This window comes from Coregonus lavaretus (genome assembly GCF_964263955.1).
Source record: "Coregonus lavaretus genome assembly, chromosome: 15".
Taxonomy (NCBI): domain Eukaryota; kingdom Metazoa; phylum Chordata; class Actinopteri; order Salmoniformes; family Salmonidae; genus Coregonus; species Coregonus lavaretus.
The window spans coordinates 3,084,877-3,106,493 of record NC_140002.1 but is presented as its reverse complement, the minus strand read 5'-3'; the positions used below and the strand labels follow the sequence as shown (position 1 = coordinate 3,106,493).

At 45.9% G+C, this 21,617-nt stretch overlaps 1 protein-coding gene across 2 annotated transcripts in view; it reads right to left on the bottom strand.

The window, feature by feature from the left end:
- The window catches only part of LOC311142352 (RING finger protein 145-like), a 40,899-nt gene that overhangs the window by 4,290 nt on the left and 14,992 nt on the right, over nt 1–21,617 (bottom strand). The window contains exons 3-10 of one of the 2 annotated variants that reach the window (XM_084177986.1): nt 15,548–15,656; nt 15,185–15,276; nt 4,941–5,176; nt 4,540–4,715; nt 3,803–3,943; nt 3,442–3,624; nt 3,280–3,321; nt 3,022–3,169 (exon numbers count right to left, since the gene is read on the bottom strand). In XM_084177986.1, the coding sequence (XP_084034112.1) occupies nt 3,022–3,169; nt 3,280–3,321; nt 3,442–3,624; nt 3,803–3,943; nt 4,540–4,715; nt 4,941–5,176; nt 15,185–15,276; nt 15,548–15,656 (1,127 nt within the window). The remainder of the gene's footprint in view (nt 1–3,021; nt 3,170–3,279; nt 3,322–3,441; nt 3,625–3,802; nt 3,944–4,539; nt 4,716–4,940; nt 5,177–15,184; nt 15,277–15,547; nt 15,657–21,617) is intronic. The other variant, XM_084177987.1, reaches the window with a different exon arrangement.

The window sequence follows — 21,617 nt, the reverse complement described above, 5'->3', positions numbered from 1 at the left end:
ACAGAGAGGGTTAGGGTTAGGAGACAGAGAGGGTTAGGAGACAGAGAGGGTTAGGAGACAGAGAGGGTTAGGAGACAGAGAGGGTTAGGAGACAGAGAGGGTTAGGAGACAGAGAGGGTTAGGAGACAGAGAGGGTTAGGGTTAGGAGACAGAGAGGGTTAGGAGACAGAGAGGGTTAGGAGACAGAGAGGGTTAGGAGACAGAGAGGGTTAGGAGACAGAGAGGGTTAGGAGACAGAGAGGGTGTAGGAGACAGAGAGGGTGTAGGAGACAGAGAGGGTTAGGGTTAGGAGACAGAGAGGGTTAGGGTTAGGAGACAGAGAGGGTTAGGAGACAGAGAGGGTTAGGGTTAGGAGACAGAGAGGGTTAGGAGACAGAGAGGGTTAGGAGACAGAGAGGGTGTAGGAGACAGAGAGGGTGTAGGAGACAGAGAGGGTGTAGGAGACAGAGAGGGTGTAGGAGACAGAGAGGGTGTAGGAGACAGAGAGGGTGTAGGAGACAGAGAGGGTGTAGGAGACAGAGAGGGTGTAGGAGACAGAGAGGGTGTAGGAGACAGAGAGGGTTAGGAGACAGAGAGGGTTAGGAGACAGAGAGGGTTAGGAGACAGAGAGGGTTAGGAGACAGAGAGGGTTAGGAGACAGAGAGGGTGTAGGAGACAGAGAGGGTGTAGGAGACAGAGAGGGTGTAGGAGACAGAGAGGGTGTAGGAGACAGAGAGGGTGTAGGAGACAGAGAGGGTGTAGGAGACAGAGAGGGTTAGGGTTAGGAGACAGAGAGGGTTAGGAGAGGGTGTAGGAGACAGAGGGTGTAGGAGACAGAGGGTGTAGGAGACAGAGGGTGTAGGAGACAGAGAGGGTTAGGAGACAGAGAGGGTTAGGAGACAGAGAGGGTGTAGGAGACAGAGAGGGTGTAGGAGACAGAGAGGGTGTAGGAGACAGAGAGGGTGTAGGAGACAGAGAGGGTGTAGGAGACAGAGAGGGTGTAGGAGACAGAGAGGGTGTAGGAGACAGAGAGGGTGTAGGAGACAGAGAGGGTTAGGAGACAGAGAGGGTGTAGGAGACAGGGACAGTGAGGGTGGGTGTAGGAGACGGAGACAGTGAGGGTGGGTGTAGGAGACGGAGACAGTGAGGGTGGGTGTAGGAGACAGGGACAGTGAGGGTGGGTGTAGGAGACAGGGACAGTGAGGGTAGGTGTAGGAGACAGGGACAGTGAGGGTGGGTGTAGGAGACAGGGACAGTGAGGGTGGGTGTAGGAGACAGGGACAGTGAGGGTGGGTGTAGGAGACAGGGACAGTGAGGGTGGGTGTAGGAGACAGGGACAGTGAGGGTGGGTGTAGGAGACAGGGACAGTGAGGGTGGGTGTAGGAGACAGGGACAGTGAGGGTGGGTGTAGGAGCATTTCTGCTGCTTTGTCTGTCTCAGGGTGTTTCAGTTGTTTTGACACTAGAGGTCACGCTCACGTTAAGGCAAGCCGTGGAGGGTTAAGAGTTAGAACAAACTAAAAATCAGTAAGATCTGCACTATTCCTTTCTATTACAGTTCACTTCAGCTCGATGTACCAGAATCTTCTAAAAACTATCACCAAGGCGATTCCAAACATATTTATGTTGTTTTGGATCTTCCTGAAATGAAATCCATAGAAAGGTCATTTGGGGGAAGGATGTTTGGCATACCTTCGAAATCTGTATCCAAAATAATTGAGAAGTAACTAATTAAAGTTGGGAAACTTGTGACATTTTGGCCTTACCCAGGCCTAATCTTAAACATTAGTTAAAATTTGCTTATAAATCAACTTCTGTTAGGCCAAATCGCGCCGCGATAGTTCTGTCTGACAGCCCCGCTTCCCTGCTTCAATTCAGTTGGCCTCGAATGACTCTGGGGTATCGGGTTAAATATCCACAGCCATTGGAGGCTCTGGAGTCCCACCTTAACGCTCATTTGCCGATCAGACTGTCCGTCAATTTGTGGCGGAAGCTTCTGAGCTTTCTAATAGTATCAGGCATTACTAGGTAATGTTCATGGCTTTCTCATGTAGATACGTTTTACACAGCCATCCAGTTAACATTAAATGTTCAACAGGTTTTAAGACATGAATGGTTTTAATGTATAGAAGCAACAAAGCCAGTATTAGTGTCATCTGAAACAGGAGTTTAGATTATGAATACAATTTATTTTATGGGATAGTTACAAATACTGCATTTATTTCTTATTTTTAAGTACCATTTTGATTTTGTTCATACTGTTTAAAACATACTCTACAAGTACATGACATTTCCAGAGTGGGCTCTCTGCTACTGAAGTAATCATTTTGGATACAGACTTCAGAAAAGGTATACCAAACATCCTTTACCCAAAGGACCTTTCTATTGATTTAATTTCAGGGAGATCCTAAACACCATAGGGCCACAGGGCTTTCCATATTTCAGAGGTAACGTATACTCACAGGTGGGCAGGGAATAGCAGGCACATCTATGGGAGCTTACAGTCCTTACCGTGCCCGTCACATCACCGTGTGTGTCCACAGCAACAGAGCCTGAGGTGTGTGTGTCCCCACAGCAACAGAGCCTGAGGTGTGTGTCCCCACAGCAACAGAGCCTGAGGTGTGTGTGTCCACAGCAACAGAGCATGAGGTGTGTGTGTCCCCACAGCAACAGAGCCTGAAGTGTGTCCCCCCACAGCAACAGAGCCTGAGGTGTGTGTCCCCCCACAGCAACAGAGCATGAGGTGTGTGTGTCCCCACAGCAACAGAGCCTGAGGTGTGTGTGTCCCCACAGCAACAGAGCCTGAGGTGTGTGTGTCCCCACAGCAACAGAGCCTGAGGTGTGTGTGTCCACAGCAACAGAGCATGAGGTGTGTGTGTCCCCACAGCAACAGAGCATGAGGTGTGTGTGTCCCCACAGCAACAGAGCCTGAGGTGTGTGTGTCCCCACAGCAACAGAGCATGAGGTGTGTGTGTGTGTGTGTGTGTGTGTGTGTGTGTGTGTGTGTGTGTGTCCACAGCAACAGAGCCGCAGGTGTGTGTACCTGCAGTGAGGTGAGGATGCTGGAGGAGATGATAATGAGTAGCCAGAAGTCCATGTGGAAGAACTGGCAGATCATGTAGGCCATGTAGGCTGGGAACACCAGCAGGAACAGGCACAGGCTCACGGCCCGGAAGTGCTTCCACAGGCTCCTGAACAGAGCAAACACCAACAGACCTATTAGTAGGGAATCTCCTCGGAGGGGATTAATAAAGTTGGGTTGAATTTAACCATATAGTTGGGGAATTTTTAATGGGTTTACATTTGAAGTGAGGCATTTGAAGTTACTCTGCTCTCCATTTCTCTGTATAAATAAAAGGTTAAATACATTTATCTCGCTCTCTGTGTGGATGACCCTATGGGCCCAAGTCAAAAGTAGTGCAAAAATAAAGTCACATTTCAAAATCAGTCTTGAATGACTTACTTGTCCCGGGAGGCCCCCAGAGCCAGTACGATGGGGTCAGCTATCTCCAGCATGGACTGTAGAATGGAGGCCACCACGACGAAGAGGATGATACTGAGGAGGAAGGCTCGGTGGATGACCTGCAGCTCGATCAGACCCGTCTGTACAGCCAGGATCAGTAACGTGATGCCCTCTGTCATCCCCCTGAGATGGAGGGAGGTAGAGAAGTAGGGGGAATGTTCAGTCTTCTCTTTAAATGTGGTGCTTTCAGTCAGAAAGGAAAAAAGCTTCCTTAGTGTTCAAACCTGTAGTCCACATAACACACTTAACGGACATAAATAGACATCACATGAGAAGGCAGGTGGGCAGGAAGCTGACTGACCGGTGCATGGTGTTGTCATTCATGAAGGCCCGGTAGCCCTGCAGGTAGAACTTGCAGAGGGTGAGGACACCCAGCGCCACGAAGGAAACCGTAAAGACCAGGCCCAGCAGGGAGTAGGGGGTGCTGCAACACTCTGCAATACTGAAGGGGACAAGGAGACAGGGGGCCTTAACTCACTAAACTTAGAATAGACGGCACACATCCCATTTTCTTTGATTGAAATAAACAGACGAGTGAAATTGTAGAACTTGAGACTCAATAACGTTGTGGAAAAGTTCCAGCAAAACAGGTCGACTTGGGTTTCAAACTCCTCGCATTCCACAAGGGATAAGCATTCCATGAGAGAAACACAAATACCAAGGAAGTGTTTGTATGGCTGGTCCCACCTGGTGAGGAAGAGGAAGTGTTTGTATGGCTGGTCCCACCTGGTGAGGAAGAGGAAGTGTTTGTATGGCTGGTCCCACCTGGTGAGGAAGAGGAAGTGTTTGTATGGCTGGTCCCACCTGGTGAGGAAGAGGAAGTGTTTGTATGGCTGGTCCCACCTGGTGAGGAAGAGGAAGTGTTTGTATGGCTGGTCCCACCTGGTGAGGAAGAGGAAGTGTTTGTATGGCTGGTCCCACCTGGTGAGGAAGAGGAAGTGTTTGTATGGCTGGTCCCACCTGGTGAGGAAGAGGAAGTGTTTGTATGGCTGGTCCCACCTGGTGAGGAAGAGGAAGTGTTTGTAGTGCTGGTCCCACCTGGTGAGGAAGAGGAAGAGCAGCCTCTCTCTGGAGGTGGGCTTGTCCCGGCTACTGAAGTAGCTGTAGATCTGCAGGGCAAACAGCACCAGCCAGAAGCACATGAAGAGGACGGGCAGAACCAGCTGGTTCCACAGGGACATCCCCAGAGCCAGCAGCCCATACACCTCCACCACCTGGGCACAGCAGGACAGGGAAGAGAGGATATCACAGACATGGTTAGCTACTAGAAATAAAAACACCTCAAGACAGCATAGATCCTCAGAAAACGGGTAGATTTACAGTCTCCAGAGTGTGTGGGGGGGGAACAGTGACGATCAGGTAATAAATGTATTCACAATCTCTTCTAGTTAGAGAAACAAACGCATGAAAATAATTCTGTGCCAAGTAGACAGTTTTACCTGCACCAGCTCCCTGTAGGCAGTCTTGGCCAGGTTGTATGGCACCAGCAGGTTGGTGGCCAGGAAATAGATGACCTCGAGGCCTGTGAAGATCATGGCGAAGCGGTTGATGAACACAATGGTCTCCAGGGGGACCAGACAGAGACGGGCCACCAGGGGGAGCAGGTGAGCAGAGAACAGCCAGATCCTCTTGGTCTGCATGACGCAGGAGCACAGGGTGCACACCACCATCTGACCTGGAGAGAGAGGCAGGGACACAGGAGGGACGGGGTTAATACACAGCGTATAGGGACAACCGCTGTGTAGGAACACTGAACAGCTGAACCTGAAGAGAGAGGCAGGGACACAGGAGGGACGGGGTTAATACACAGCGTATAGGGACAACCGCGGTATAGGAACACTGAACAGCTGAACCTGAAGAGAAAGGCAGGGACACAGGAGGGACGGGGTTAATACACAGCGTATAGGGACAACCGCGGTATAGGAACACTGAACAGCTGAACCAGAAGAGAAAGTAAAGAGCTAACTGAGAAAATATATTAATTAACGCATTGATGATTTTGCAAGTCACATTTGCAATGCCTTCAAGTTCAAATAAGGGCAAAATGAACCTCAAAATAGTACATTGAGGCAGGCAGTACTTGTAGCTTTACTGCTACGTGCCCCAAGTTGACTCGGATGACACAGTGCTAGCATGGTACTGCACTAGAAAGCTCAATCTCATCACATGAGAGACAAGAGAGAAGGAATGAGACATAGTGAAGACCGTGTCAGATCCAGTGACTTCACCGAGGCTGGTGACGACAGCATAGTGGCTGCATTTTCTACAACACACTAGTGACTGGGCCAAGAAGTCCCTGCCTACAGCTGCTCTCCTCTGTTTCTAGAAAATATTACTTTTCAGTCGTTTAGCAGACGCTCTTATGAAGAGCAACTTACAGGAGCAATTAGGGTTAAGTGCCTTGCTCAAGAGCACAGAGATGATTCATTTAGTCGGCTTGGGGAGTTGAACAAGAGATCTTTCGGTTACTGGCCCAACACTCTTAACAGCTAGGCTGCCTGCCGTCTAAATAGCATGAACTCAGTGTGACCCGCAGAACCCTAGGCAGAACAGGAGAGCAACTGTACAGTACAGACGTTAGGAGCTCAGGGTTAAATTAGGGATGGGCATTTCAAATTAGTTCACTATTTCACTCTTTTTTTATACATCTGCTCTTGACCAAATCATAATGACGCAAATGCAGAGGTAAACAGAGGACAGACTGCTATTTTCACCATGATTGAACTGATTCCGTTACTAAAAAGGTTTTCTGGTGTGTTGCATTGATCTGTGTCAGGACTTGTGGAAACTCTGTTAGGTGCATGCCTGTAATTACTATTTGAAGTAGGGAAAACAGCATACTGAGGGCAGACTGGAGGGCTAAATGCGCAGTAGTAGCTCAATGCACCATCATAAAAACGACATTTAAACTTTAAAAAAAAAAAAATATTATTAAGAATTTCAAATGTCATGGTATTTCCAAACGCCTACTCCCCATCAGGAGACTGAAAATATTTGGCACTGGTCCTCAGATCCTCAAAAAGTTATACAGCTGCACCATCGAGAGCATCCTGACTGGTTGCATCACCGCCTGGTATTGCAACTGCTCGGCATCCGACCGCAAAGCGCTACACAGGGTAGTGCGTACGGTCCAGTACATTATTGGGGCCAAGCTTCCTACCATCCAGGACCTCTATACCAGGCGGTGTCAGAGGAAGGACCTCAAAATTGTCAAAGACTCCAGCCACCCTAGTCATAGACTGTTCTCTCTGCTACTGCACGGCAAGCGGTACCGGAGCGCCAAGTCTAGGTCCAAAAGACTCCTTAACAGCTTCTACCCCAAGCCATAAGACTGCTGAACAATTAATAAAATGGCCATCTGGACTATTTACATTGACCCCCGCTTTGTTTTTACACTGCTGTTACTCTCTGTTTATTATCTATGCATAGTCACTTTACCCCTACCTACATGTACACATTTCCTCGACTAACCTGTACCCCCACACATTGACTCGGTACCGGTACCCCCTGCATATAACCTTGCTATTGTTATTCTATTGTATTAATTTATTTGGTAAATATTTTCTTAACTATTTTTCTTAACTGCATTGTTGGTTAAGGGCTTGTAAGTAAGCATTTCACTGTAAGGTCTACATACACCTGTTGTATTCGGCGCATGTGACAAATAACCTTTGATTTATATGTAACAATGGTCAAGGATAATTGAATTGACCGTTTTCTCATTGTTAAAATATGGCTACAATTATTCTCCAAAAAATGAACTATCCCACCAGTCTTTTAGAGAAATTAGAGAGTACTTCAGTGATTGAATCTAAAAAGGCCAAAGTTCAACGACTGTCCCTAATCAAGTCAACAAAACTCACCAAAGCATCAAATCAGTCCCTCCCTTTTGTAACATGTTAGGGAAAGGGTTCCCGTTGTTAAAAGTCAAAGTAGCAGAGGGTTACCTAACAGAGAAGGAGAATCTGCTCAGCATCAGATCATTACATAACGACATTTCATAGGCAGGCCTCCTATTCATGATGAAACAAGACAATGGTTTGTTCCCCTTTCGGGCTTTCAGCCTTTTACTGAGCTCTGAATACAACACTATTATGGCCAGCCATATTTTTAGAAGAGGTGGATCCCACACCCCAGTAACCTAAAACCCTACAGATACTGCAGAACCACAACAAGCTTCCCTCTTATGACAGAAGCAATGCAACAAAGAAATACATCAATGAGTGAGCGTGAGGGAAAGTAACGTAGAGATTAAAAGAGAGAGGGAGAGATTAAAAGAGAGAGGGAGAGATTGAGAGACCTGTGAGTTGTGTGCGTTCTCTTTGGTGTTTCCTGTTTCTGGAGGACTGGGGCTGCATTAAGCTGCTCTCTACCTCGTTGTGTGCACCCCATCAGAGAGCTGAGGAGCTCTGCGGCAAACGGCATCTCAGAGCAACAGATTCAACAGCACCCACCGCCAACCTCCTGAACCCTCTACCTACTGCCTATAATGATGAAGCAAGGAAACACTGCGTTTCCCATGTGTCTAAAAAGGTTGTAGGGCGAACCTAGTTTACTTGGTTACCTATGAGGATGGGACTGTGTTTAGTTGGTTACCTATGAGGGTGGTAGTGGTGGTGAAGGTGGGACTGTTTAGTTGGCTACCTATGAGGGTGGTAGTGGTGGTGAAGGTGGGACTGTTTAGTTGGTTACCTATGAGGGTGGTGAAGGTGGGACTGTTTAGTTGGTTACCTATGAGGGTGGTGGTGGTGGTGAAGGTGGGACTGTATTTAGTTGGTTACCTATGAGGGTGGTAGTGGTGGTGAAGGTGGGACTGTTTAGTTGGTTACCTATGAGGGTGGTGAAGGTGGGACTGTTTAGTTGGTTACCTATGAGGGTGGTAGTGGTGGTGAAGGTGGGTCTGTGTTTAGTTGGTTACCTATGAGGGTGGTAGTGGTGGTGAAGGTGGGACTGTGTTTAGTTGGTTACCTATGAGGGTGGTGGTGGTGAAGGTGGGTCTGTGTTTAGTTGGTTACCTATGAGGGTGGTGGTGGTGAAGGTGGGACTGGGTTTAGTTGGCTACCTATGAGGGTGGTGGTGAAGGTGGGACTGTGTTTAGTTGGCTACCTATGAGGGTGGTAGTGGTGGTGAAGATGGGACTGTGTTTAGTTGGCTACCTATGAGGGTGGTAGTGGTGGTGAAGGTGGGACTGTGTTTAGTTGGCTACCTATGAGGGTGGTAGTGGTGGTGAAGATGGGACTGTGTTTAGTTGGCTACCTATGAGGGTGGTAGTGGTGGTGAAGGTGGGACTGTTTGGTTGGTTACCTATGAGGGTGGTGAAGGTGGGACTGTGTTTAGTTGGCTACCTATGAGGGTGGTAGTGGTGGTGAAGATGGGTCTGTGTTTAGTTGGTTACCTATGAGGGTGGTGGTGGTGGTGGTGAAGGTGGGACTGTGTTTAGTTGGCTACCTATGAGGGTGGTGGTGAAGGTGGGACTGTGTTTAGTTGGCTACCTATGAGGGTGGTAGTGGTGAAGATGGGACTGTGTTTAGTTGGCTACCTATGAGGGTGGTAGTGGTGGTGAAGGTGGGACTGTGTTTAGTTGGCTACCTATGAGGGTGGTAGTGGTGAAGCTGGGACAGTGTTTAGTTGGTTACCTATGAGGGTGGTAGTGGTGGTGAAGGTGGGACTGTGTTTAGTTGGCTACCTATGAGGGTGGTAGTGGTGAAGATGGGACTGTGTTTAGTTGGTTACCTATGAGGGTGGTAGTGGTGGTGAAGGTGGGACTGTGTTTAGTTGGTTACCTATGAGGGTGGTGAAGGTGGGACTGTGTTTAGTTGGCTACCTATGAGGGTGGTAGTGGTGAAGATGGGACTGTGTTTAGTTGGCTACCTATGAGGGTGGTAGTGGTGGTGAAGGTGGGACTGTGTTTAGTTGGCTACCTATGAGGGTGGTAGTGGTGAAGATGGGACTGTGTTTAGTTGGCTACCTATGAGGGTGGTAGTGGTGGTGAAGATGGGACTGTGTTTAGTTGGCTACCTATGAGGGTGGTAGTGGTGGTGAAGGTGGGACTGTGTTTAGTTGGCTACCTATGAGGGTGGTAGTGGTGGTGAAGATGGGACTGTGTTTAGTTGGCTACCTATGAGGGTGGTAGTGGTGGTGAAGGTGGGACTGTTTAGTTGGTTACCTATGAGGGTGGTGAAGGTGGGACTGTGTTTAGTTGGCTACCTATGAGGGTGGTAGTGGTGGTGAAGATGGGTCTGTGTTTAGTTGGTTACCTATGAGGGTGGTGGTGGTGGTGAAGGTGGGACTGTGTTTAGTTGGCTACCTATGAGGGTGGTGGTGAAGGTGGGACTGTGTTTAGTTGGCTACCTATGAGGGTGGTAGTGGTGAAGATGGGACTGTGTTTAGTTGGCTACCTATGAGGGTGGTAGTGGTGGTGAAGGTGGGACTGTGTTTAGTTGGCTACCTATGAGGGTGGTAGTGGTGAAGATGGGACTGTGTTTAGTTGGTTACCTATGAGGGTGGTAGTGGTGGTGAAGGTGGGACTGTGTTTAGTTGGCTACCTATGAGGGTGGTAGTGGTGAAGATGGGACTGTGTTTAGTTGGTTACCTATGAGGGTGGTAGTGGTGGTGAAGGTGGGACTGTGTTTAGTTGGTTACCTATGAGGGTGGTGAAGGTGGGACTGTGTTTAGTTGGCTACCTATGAGGGTGGTAGTGGTGAAGATGGGACTGTGTTTAGTTGGCTACCTATGAGGGTGGTAGTGGTGGTGAAGGTGGGACTGTGTTTAGTTGGCTACCTATGAGGGTGGTAGTGGTGAAGTTTGGACTGTGTTTAGTTGGTTACCTATGAGGGTGGTGGTGGTGGTGAAGGTGGGACTGTGTTTAGTTGGTTACCTATGAGGGTGGTAGTGGTGAAGGTGGGACTGTGTTTAGTTGGTTACCTATGAGGGTGGTAGTGGTGGTGAAGGTGGGTCTGTGTTTAGTTGGCTACTTATGAGGGTGGTGGTGAAGTTTGGACTGTGTTTAGTTGGTTACCTATGAGGGTTGTGATGAGTTACCTATGAGGGTGGTAGTGGTGGTGGTGAAGGTGGGTCTGTGTTTAGTTGGCTACTTATGAGGGTGGTGGTGAAGGTAGGACTGTATTTAGTATTTGTATTTATTAAGGATCCACATTAGCTGTTGCCAAGGCAGCAGCTACTCTTCCTGGGGTCCTGCAACATTAAGGCAGTTATATACAATTTAAAATATTACATGACATTATATTTACAATACATTTAGTGTGTTCCCTCAGGCCACTCCTCCACTATCACATATTTACAATACAACATCCATGTGTACGTGTGTGTAGAGTGAGTGTCTATATGTATGTGTGCATGTCTCTTCACAGTCCTCGCTGTTCCACAAGGTGTATTTTTTACTGTTTTTTAATTCTGATTCTACTGCTTGGATCAGTTACCTGAGGTGGAATAGTTTCATGTTGTACTGTGCGCCTCCCATAGTCCGTTCTGGACTTGGGGACTGTGAAGAGACCTCTGGTGGCATGTCTTGTGGGGTATACATGGGTGTCGACACCTCACAAAAACAAGCACTGATGAAGTTAATCTCTTCCACTCTGAGCCAGGAGAGACTGACATGCATGTCATCAATGTTAGCTCTCTATGTACTTTTAAGGGCTAACCGTGCTGCCCTGTTCTGAACCAACTGCAATTTTCCCAAGTCCCTCTTTGTGGCACCTGACCACACTACTGAATAGTAGTCTAGGTGCGACAAAACTAGGGCCTGTAGGACCTGCCTTGTTGATAGTGTTGTTAAAAAGGCAGAGCGGTGCTTAATTATGGACATACTTCTCCCCATCTTAGCTACTATTGTATCAATATGCTTTGACCATGACAGTCTACAATCCAGGGTTACTCCAAGCAGTTTAGTCACCTCAACTTGCTCAATTTCCACATTATTCATTACGAGGTGTAGTTGAGGTTGAGGGTTTAGTGAATGATTTGACCCAAATACAATGCTTTTAGTTTTGGAAATATTCAGGACTAATTTATTCCTTGCCACCCATTCCAAAAGTAACTGCAACTCTTTAAGTGTTGCAGTTATTTCAGTTGCTGTAGTAGCTGACGTGTATAATGTTGAGTCATCCGCATACATAGACACACTGGCTTTACTCAAGGCCAGTGGCATGTCATTAGTAAAGATGGAAAAAAGCAAGGGGCATGGACAGCTGCCCTGGGGAATTCCTGATTCTACCTGGATTATGTTTGAGAGGCTTCTATTAAAGGACACCCTCTGTGTTCTGTTAGACAAGTAACTCTTTATCCATATTATAGCAGGGGGTGTAAAGCCATGACACAAGTTTTTCCAGCAGCAGACTATGATCAATAATGTCAAAAGCTGCACTGAAGTCAAACAAAACCGCTCCCACAATCTTTTTATCATCAATTTCTCTCAGCCAATCAGTCATTTGTGTAAGTGCTGTGCTTGTTGAATGTCCTTCTCTATAAGCATGCTGAAAGTTTGTTGTCAATTTGTTTACAGTAAAATAGCATTGTATCTGGTCAAACAATTTTTTCCAATAGTTTACTAAGGGTTGGTAACAGGCTGATTGGTTGGCTGTTTGAGCCAGTAAAGGGGGCTATTCTTAAGTAGCAGAATGACTTTAGCTTCCCTCCAAGCCTGGGGCACACACTTTCTAGTAGGCTTAAATTGAAAATATGGCAAATAGGAGTGGCAATATCGTCCGCTATTATCCTCAGCAATTTTTCATCCAAGTTGTCAGACCCTGGTGGCTTGTCATTGGTAATAGACAACAATTTGTTCACCTCTTCCACACTCACTTTACAGAATTCAAAATTACAATGCTAATAATAATTAGGTCAGATATACTTGGATGTGTAGTGTCAGCAATTGTTGCTGGCATGTCATGCCTAAGTTTGCCAATCTTGCCAATGAAAAAATTATTAAAAGTAGTTGCTATTATCAGTTGGTTTTGTGATGAATGAGCCATCTGATTGATGGAGCCGAGTTTGCCCTTTTCCCCCAAATTTCATTTAAGGTGCTCCAAAGCTTTTTACTATCATTCTTTATGTCATTTAATTTTGTTTCATAGTGTTGTTGTTTCTTCTTTTTATTCAGTTTAGGCACATGATTTCTCAATTTGCAGTATGTTTGCCAATCGGTTGTGCAGCCAGACTTATTTGGCTTTCCTTTTGCCTCATCCCTCTCAACCATACAATTTTTCAATTCCTCATCAATCCACGGGGATTTAACAGTTTTTACAGTCATTTTCTTGATGGGTGCATGCTTATTAGTAACTGGGATAAGCAATTTCATAAATGTGTCAAGTGCAGCGTCTGGTTACTCGTCATTACTCACCACAGAACTACAAATATTCTTCACATCAATAACATAGGAATCACTACAGAACTTATTGTATGACATCATACACAATATTAGGCCCAGCCTTTGGAACTTTGGTTTTCCTAGATGTGGCAACCATATTGTGTTCAGTACATCCGATGGATTTGGATACTGCTTTCAAACAAATCTCTGCAGCATTAGTAAAGATATGATTCATACATGTTGATGATTTAATTCCTGTATTGTTTGTAACCACCCTGGTAGGTTGACTGATAACCTGAACCAGGTTGCAGGCACTGGTTACAGTTTGAAGCCTTCTCTTGAGTGAGCAGCCTAATGAAAGCCAGTAAATATTTAAATCACCAAGAAAGTATACCTCTATTGATATCACATACATTATCAAGCATTTCACACATGTTATCCAGAAACTGACTGTTAGCACTTGGTCGTCTATTGCAGCTTCCAACCAGAATTGGCATTAGGGGAGGCAGGATTAACCTGTAGCCATATTACTTCAACAGTATTTAACATGAGATCTTGTCTAATCTTCACAGGAATGTGGTTCTGAATATAAACAGCAACACCACCATTGGCATTTCCATAAATGTTATAACCTTGTATTGCTGAAGGTGGGACTGTGTTTAGTTGGTTACCTATGAGGGTGGTGGTGGTGAAGGTGGGACTGTGTTTAGTTGGTTACCTATGAGGGTGGTAGTGGTGGTGAAGGTGGGTCTGTGTTTAGTTGGTTACCTATGGCTCAGTTGGTAGAGCGTGGCGCTTGCATCGCCAGGGTTGCGGGTTCAATTCACACAGGGGACCAGTATGAAAAATTTACTACTGTAAGTTTCTCTGGATATGAGCATCTGCTAAAATGACTCAAATGTAATTAGGGTGGGACTGTGTTTAGTTACTCTGAACAAAAATAAAACGCAACATGCATCAATTTCAAAAGACTTTACTGAGTTACAGTTCATATGGAAATCAGTCCATTGAAATAAATTAATTAGGCCCTCATCTATGGATTTCACATGACTGGGATTACAGATATGCATCTGTTGGTAACAGATACAATACCTTGTGGGGGTGTGGATCAGAAAACCAGCCAGTATCTGGTATGACCACCATTTGCCTCATGCAGCACGACATCTCCTTTGCATAGAGTTGATCAGGCTGTTGATTGTGGCCTGTGGAATGTTGTCCCACTCCTCTTCAATGGCTGTGCGAAGTTGCTGGATATTGGCGGGAACTGGAACACGCTGTCGCACACGTCGATCCAGAGCATCCCAAACATGGTCAATGGGTGACATGTCTGGTGAGTATGCAGGCCATGGAAGAACTGGGACATTTTCAGCTTCCAGGAATTGTGTACAGATCCTTGCGACATGGGTCTGTGCATTATCATGCTGAAACATGAGGTGATGGTGGCGGATGAATGGCACGACAATGGGCCTCAGGATCTCGTCAGTCTCTGTGCATTCAAATTGCCATCGATAAAATGCAATTGTGTTTGTTGTCCATAGCTTATGCCTTTTCCATACCATAACCCCACCATGGGGCACTCTGTTCACAACGTTGACATCAGCAAACCGCTCACCCACACGACGCCGGGATTCATCTGTGTAGAGCACACTTCTCCAGCGTGCCAGTGGCCATCGAAGGTGAGCATTTGCCCAGTGAAGTCGATTACGACGCCGAACTGCAGCCAGGTCAAGACCCTGGTGAGGACAATGAGCACCCAGATGAGCTTCCCTGAGACGGTTTCTGACAGTTTGTGCAGAAATTATTCGGTTGTGCAAACCCACAGTTTCATCAGCTGTCCGGGTGGCTGGTGTCAGACAATTCCGCAGGTGAAGAAGTCGGATGTAGAGGTCCTGGGCTACGGTTGAGGCCAAATTCTCTAAAACGACGTTGGAGGCGGCTAACAGTAGAGAAATGAACATGAAATTATCTGGCAACAGCGCTGGTGGACATTCCTGTAGTAAGCATGCCTATTGCAGGCTCCCTCAAAACTGTGGCATTGTGTTGTGTGACAAAACTGCACATTTTACAGTTGCCATTTATTGTCCCCAGCACAAGGTGCACCTGTGTAATGATCATGCTGTTTTATTAGCTTCTTGATATGCCATATTATTTTGGCAAAGGAGGAATTCTCACTAACAGGGATGAAAACAACTATGTGCACAACATTTGAGAGAAATAAGCTTTTTGTGCTTATGGAACATTTCTGGGATGTTTTATTTCAGCTCAAGCAACATGGGACCAGCACTTTTCATGTTGCGTTTATATTTTTGTTCAGTGTAGTTACCTATGGTGAAGGCGGCAATGTGTTTAGTTAGTTACCTAGGAGGGCGGTGGAGAAGCGGTTCATGGACAGCGGCTCCAGGTAGAGTGGTCCCTCGTACCCAGAGTCCAGCTCACTGCGGACATAATCCCTAAAAACAAGACAACCCAGAGCTCAGTTCACCTCCTGCAGTCACACCGGCGGTCCTCTGTCCTCACTGGTTAGATACAAAAACATCCCTCAGAGAATTCAACAGTTACACACACACACACAGGGCCAGTAGAAGCTTGATTCACTCAATACTATTACCCCTAACTGTTTTATGGAGCAATTTGAAAATGGTTAACAAACACAGCACGCAATGGCTTTTAAAATGACCTTCCGAATACAGCTCACTCCTCGCTAACAACTGAACGTCTCACCTGGAGACCTGGTGTCCAGCGAAGAGCAGTAGGGCAGTGAGCACGTACAGGTAGAGCTTCACCAGGTGCTGACGAGGCAGAGTCAGGAGCACCAGGCTGAGGATGTAACCTGATACACAGAGAAAAGGGAGACGCAGTCAGGACACAGTGAATCATGGAGGGAGGACGGAGAGGTGCCTGTACAGCACAGCACACCACCATGAAGACGTGAAACACACATTCATTTCATTTATTTATTCATTTAGGCAGGATAGCCCTGTAACACTGTTTTCCAGGGAGTCCTGGGTTCAATAGTCAATAAAAACACACAAAAGCTGTCTTCAGAAAGTATTCAGACCCCTTGTTACATTATAGCCTTAAAATGGATTCAATTAATTTTTTTCCTCAGCAATCTACACACAACACCCCATAATGAGAAAGCGAACACAGGTTTAGACATTTTTGCACATTTAAAAAATAAAAACAGAAGTACGTTATTTCCATAAGTATTCAGACCCTTTGCTTTGAGACTCGAAATTGAGCTCAGGTGAATCCTATTTCCATTGATCATCCTTGAGACGTTTCTACAACTTGATTGGAGTCCACCTGTGGTCAACTCAATTGATTGAACATGATTTGGAAAAGGCACACACACACACACCTGTCTACATAAGGTCCCACAGTTGACAGTGCATGTCAGAGCAAAAACCAAGCCATGAGGTCGAAGGAATTATTCGTAGAGCTCCAAGACAGGATTGTGTCGAGGCACAGATCTGGGGAAGGGTACCAAAACATTTCTGCAGCATTGAAGGTCCCCAAGAACAGTGGCCTCCATCATTCTTAGATGTAAGATGTTTGGAACCACCAAGACTCTTCCTAGAGCTGGCCGCACGGCCAAATGGAGCAATCGGGTGAGAAGGGCCTTGGTCGGGGAGAAGGACAACAATCTCTGCAGCACTCCACCAATCAGGCCTTTATGGTAGAGTGGCCAGACGGAAGTTACTCCAGTAAAAAAGGCACATGACAGCCCGCTTGGAGTTTGCCAAAAGGCACCTAAAGACTCTCAGACCATGAGAAACAAGATTCTCTTGTCTGATGAAACCAAGATTGAACTCTTTGGACTGAATGCCAAGCATCACGTCTGGAGGAAACCTGGCACCATCCATACGGTTAAGCATGATGTGGCAGCATTATGCTGTGGGGATGTTTTTCAGTGGCAGGGACTGGGAGACTAGTCAGGATCGAGGCAAAGATGAACGGAGCAAAGTACAGAGATATCCTTGATGAAAACCTGCTCCAGAGCGCTCAGGACCTCAGACTGGGGCGAAGGTTCACCTTCCAACAGGACAATGACCCTAAGCACACAGCCAAGACAATGCAGGAGTGGCTTCAGGACAAGTCTCTGAATGTCCTTGAGTGGTCCAGCCAGAGCCCGGACTTGAACCCGATCGGACATCTCTGGAGAGACCTGAAAATAGTTGTGCAGCAACGCTCCCCATCCAACCTGACAGAGCTTGAGAGGATCTGCAGAGAAGAATGGGAGAAACTCCCCAAATACAGGTGTGCCAAGCTTACAGCATCATACCCAAGAAGGCTTGAGGCTGTAATCGCTGTCAAACGTGCTTCGAAGTACTGAGTAAAGGGTCTGAATTCTTATGCAAATGTCATATTTCCATTTATTTTTAATAAATTAGCTAGAATTTCTACAAAATCTGTTGTTGCTTTGTCATTATGGAGTATTGTGTGTAGATTAAATTGTTCTTTCCCCCCCAATCAATTTTAGAAAAAGGCTGTAACGTAACAAAATGTGGAAAAAGTCAAGGGGTCTGAATACTTTCCGAATGTACTGTACATACACTGTAGCATACAAACAAGACAGCTGCAAGTACAGCACACAGTAGCATACATAAATAAATAAATACATACATACATACATACATACATACATACATACATACATACATACAAGAGCACACTCACATTACATCAGTCTTTTATCTGATTTGTACAGCTCTTTTGAATGCGGAAATGCTAGCTAGCGGTCGTGTGGGTCAGTCCAGCTTGTTCCACAGCAGTGATCCAAAAGAACCACAGACTGCTTTGGAAGGCCATGTGTTTAGTTGGTGGATGAGCCAGTAGGTGGGGGTCCCATTGTTCATAGGCTTTGGCAGCTGCTCTAGTCCTCAGAGGATTGGTGGAGACTGCTGAACAGGTCTGACATAAATTAGGCATTTTCTGTTGTGTTGCCTTGAAAACAGTCACCAGGGTGTTGAATCGGATCCTGTCCACCAGTGTTTCAAATGTCTTTTTGTGTTCCCTTCGTGAATGACCATTCATGATACGAGCAGCCTTGTTGATGATTCACTGGAGCTGGTTAAAACCTGTTTTATTGCACTGATGTAGGGTGGGAAGCTGGAGCTGGTTAAGACATGTCTTATTGCACTGATGTAGGGTGGGAAGCTGGAGCTGGTTAAGACATGTCTTATTGCACTGATGTCGGGTGGGAAGCTGGAGCTGGTTAAGACATGTCTTATTGCACTGATGTCGGGTGGGAGCCATACTGTGGCACAGTAGTCCACGTGAGTTTTCATTGTTTGGTAAATGGTGTGGAGGTTGTCCTTGGAGAGAAAGTCCCTTGCCCGTTTCAGAGCACCAAGCCCAGCCAACACCAGTGTAGGTGTGTCCAAATTCATCCTCTGGTACTTTATGGCGTTTACTTGTTCATAAAAGTTTGGTCCGTCTGTTATTGAGATACTTTCACCTCCCATACATACATACATACATACACAGTGGGGAAAAAAAGTATTTAGTCAGCCACCAATTGTGCAAGTTCTCCCACTTAAAAAGATGAGAGGCCTGTAATTTATCATCATAGGTACACATCAACTATGACAGACAAATTGAGGAAAAGGAATCTAGAAAATCACATTGTAGGATTTTTTATGAATTTATCTGCAAATTATGGTGGAAAATAAGTATTTGGTCACCTACAAACAAGCAAGATTTCTGGCTCTGACAGACCTGTAACTTCTTCTTTAAGAGGCTCCTCTGTCCTCCACTCGTTACCTGTATTAATGGCACCTGTTTGAACTTGTTATCAGTATAAAAGACACCTGTCCACAACCTCAAACAGTCACACTCCAAACTCCACTATGGCCAAGACCAAAGAGCTGTCAAAGGACACCAGAAACAAAATTGTAGACCTGCACCAGGCTGGGAAGACTGAATCTGCAATAGGTAAGCAGCTTGGTTTGAAGAAATCAACTGTGGGAGCAATTATTAGGAAATGGAAGACATACAAGACCACTGATAATCTCCCTCAATCTGGGGCTCCACGCAAGATCTCACCCCGTGGGGTCAAAATGATCACAAGAACGGTGAGCAAAAATCCCAGAATTCACTAGGTCCCCACCTAGTGAATAACCTGCAGAGAGCTGGGACCAAAGTAACAACGCCTACCATCAGTAACACACTACGCCGCCAGGGACTCAAATCCTGCAGTGCCAGACGTGTCCCCCTGCTTAAGCCAGTACATGTCCAGGCCCGTCTGAAGTTTGCTAGAGTGCATTTGGATGATCCAGAAGAGGATTGGGAGAATATCATATGGTCAGATGGTAAAAACTCAACTCGTCGTGTTTGGAGGACAAAGAATGCTGAGTTGCATCCAAAGAACACCATACCTACTGTGAAGCATGGGGGTGGAAACATCATGCTTTGGGGCTGTTTTTCTGCAAAGGGACCAGGACGACTGATCCGTGTAAAAGAAAGAATGAATGGGGCCATGTATCGTGAGATTTTGAGTGAAAACCTCCTTCCATCAGCAAGGGCATTGAAGATGAAACGTGGCTGGGTTTTTCAGCATGACAATGATCCCAAACACACCGCCCGGGCAACGAAGGAGTAGCTTCGTAAGAAGCATTTCAAGGTCCTGGAGTGGCCTAGCCAGTCTCCAGATCTCAACCCCATAGAAAATCTTTGGAGGGAGTTGAAAGTCCGTGTTGCCCAGCGACAGCCCCAAAACATCACTGCTCTAGAGAAGATCTGCATGGAGGAATGGGCCAAAATACCAGCAACAGTGTGTGAAAACCTTGTGAAGACTTACAGAAAACGTTTGACCTGTGTCATTGCCAACACAGGGTATATAACAAAGTATTGAGAAACTTTTGTTATTGACCAAATACTTATTTTCCACCATAATTTGCAAATACATTCATAAAAAATCCTACAATGTGATATTCTGGATTTTTTTTCATCTCATTTTGTCTGTCATAGTTGACGTGTACCTATGATGAAAATTACAGGCTTCTCTCATCTTTTTAAGTGGGAGAACTTCCACAATTGGTGGCTGACTAAATACTTTTTTTCCCCACCTCCCATACATACCAGATTTTTTAAAAAGGGACAAAAAGATAGTCAACTGCTGTCTAACACATTAAAGGGATAGATTTAACACAGGCATCCACTACGGTCTGAATGGCCTTCACTTCACATAGAATCCTGCAACTGTTATTCCAATCCTCTCAGAAATACAGACAGAGGAGTAGTGAGGACAGTGAAACCAATTATCCTGCCCTCCCTCCTCCATCTTGGTTGAGCGCAGCCTGCCTGGTGTAGTGGAGTCAGCGGGAACAGTCATAGACAAATCACCAGGCACTAATACACCAGGGACTCACTGGCCGACCAGGACCCAGCAATACATCTGCCAATTCACCCTGGGGATTCTATTAGCAAACAGCTAACACGCCACCACAGCCCTCTCCATCATCCGGTGCGTGAGAGAGCTTGAGTAAGTGTGTGAGTCAAAACGTGCAACTAAACCTGATCAAACATTCATTAGAGAAAAGAGAGCATGACAAACACAGGGGAAGATAGGAGGCTAGTTAGTTAGCCATCGAGGCTTGAAGAATGGTCAGTGGAGGGAGTCATTCTGGCCAGACAAAAACTAGACAGAAAGACACACTAATATCATACCCCCCATAAATGCGACCCTCCCCTGTTATTGTCATGGTGAAAAGTTAGCATGTCTTGGGACTATGATATTTGTGCTTCTAACTTTCTCACTCATTCAGGATTATCCATAATCATGGTAGCATCCACATGAATGTAGAAGTGTTTAGAAACATATTCTATTCTTATTTACAAGAAGAAAAATGACACAATACATTATTTACCAATATTTTCTATTGTGCACAAAATCTGAAACCAAAGAAACAGCAAATGCATCCAACAAGTTTGTAGTCACAAGCTTTATGTAGTCATTGCCTGGTATGAATATGGGACCAAAAGCTTAACTTTTCACTACATTAATTAGTATGAAAAAGATATGCACCCTAACTGTAAGTCGCTCTGGATAAGAGCGTCTGCTAAATGACTAAAATGTAAATTAATACAAGTGAATTGGTCAAAATATTTGTGGTCCCCTAAAATGGAGTGACTGTACAAAAAGTGATGTAATTTCTAAACAGTTCACACAATATGGATGAAAATACCCTTAAATTAAAGCTGACAGTCTGCACTTTAACCTCAGTAATTGTATCAAGTGCTGGAGTACAGAGCCAAAACAACAAAACCGATCCAATACTTTGAGCTCACTGTATATGATTCTACCTCCCATGAAAACCAAAATGATTGTTATCCTCTCTCGGAGCGCTAAGGGCCCTGACTGGAGTCAATGTTTGTAGGTGAACCCAGCCAGCAGTGTGCGACTGACCCGGTCAGTCAGGATGAGCCAGCCTCACTGTGAAAGCCAGGGTTACAGGGACTGGAGATTAGAGGGGGGCAGCTTAACCCTCCCTCCCTCCCTTCTCCCCCTCAGACTGTAGCCGTGAGCGGATCCCGCTTATATAATCCGGAGAGGAGATAGAGTTATATTCTGCCGGCCAGCCCAACCAGTCAAGTCACTGCTGTCAATAGGCTTACCTGCCTCTGCTCTGGCTGCTCAGTCACAACCGTCACAGAGCACAAAACAGAGACATGTGGAGGGACAACAGGAGAGTGTAAGCACTGTTGACGTAATGCCTTATAAACCAAATAACACCTTCATTGGAAGACAGTCCACACCGTATCTTAAAGAGCACAAGCTTTTGCTTTA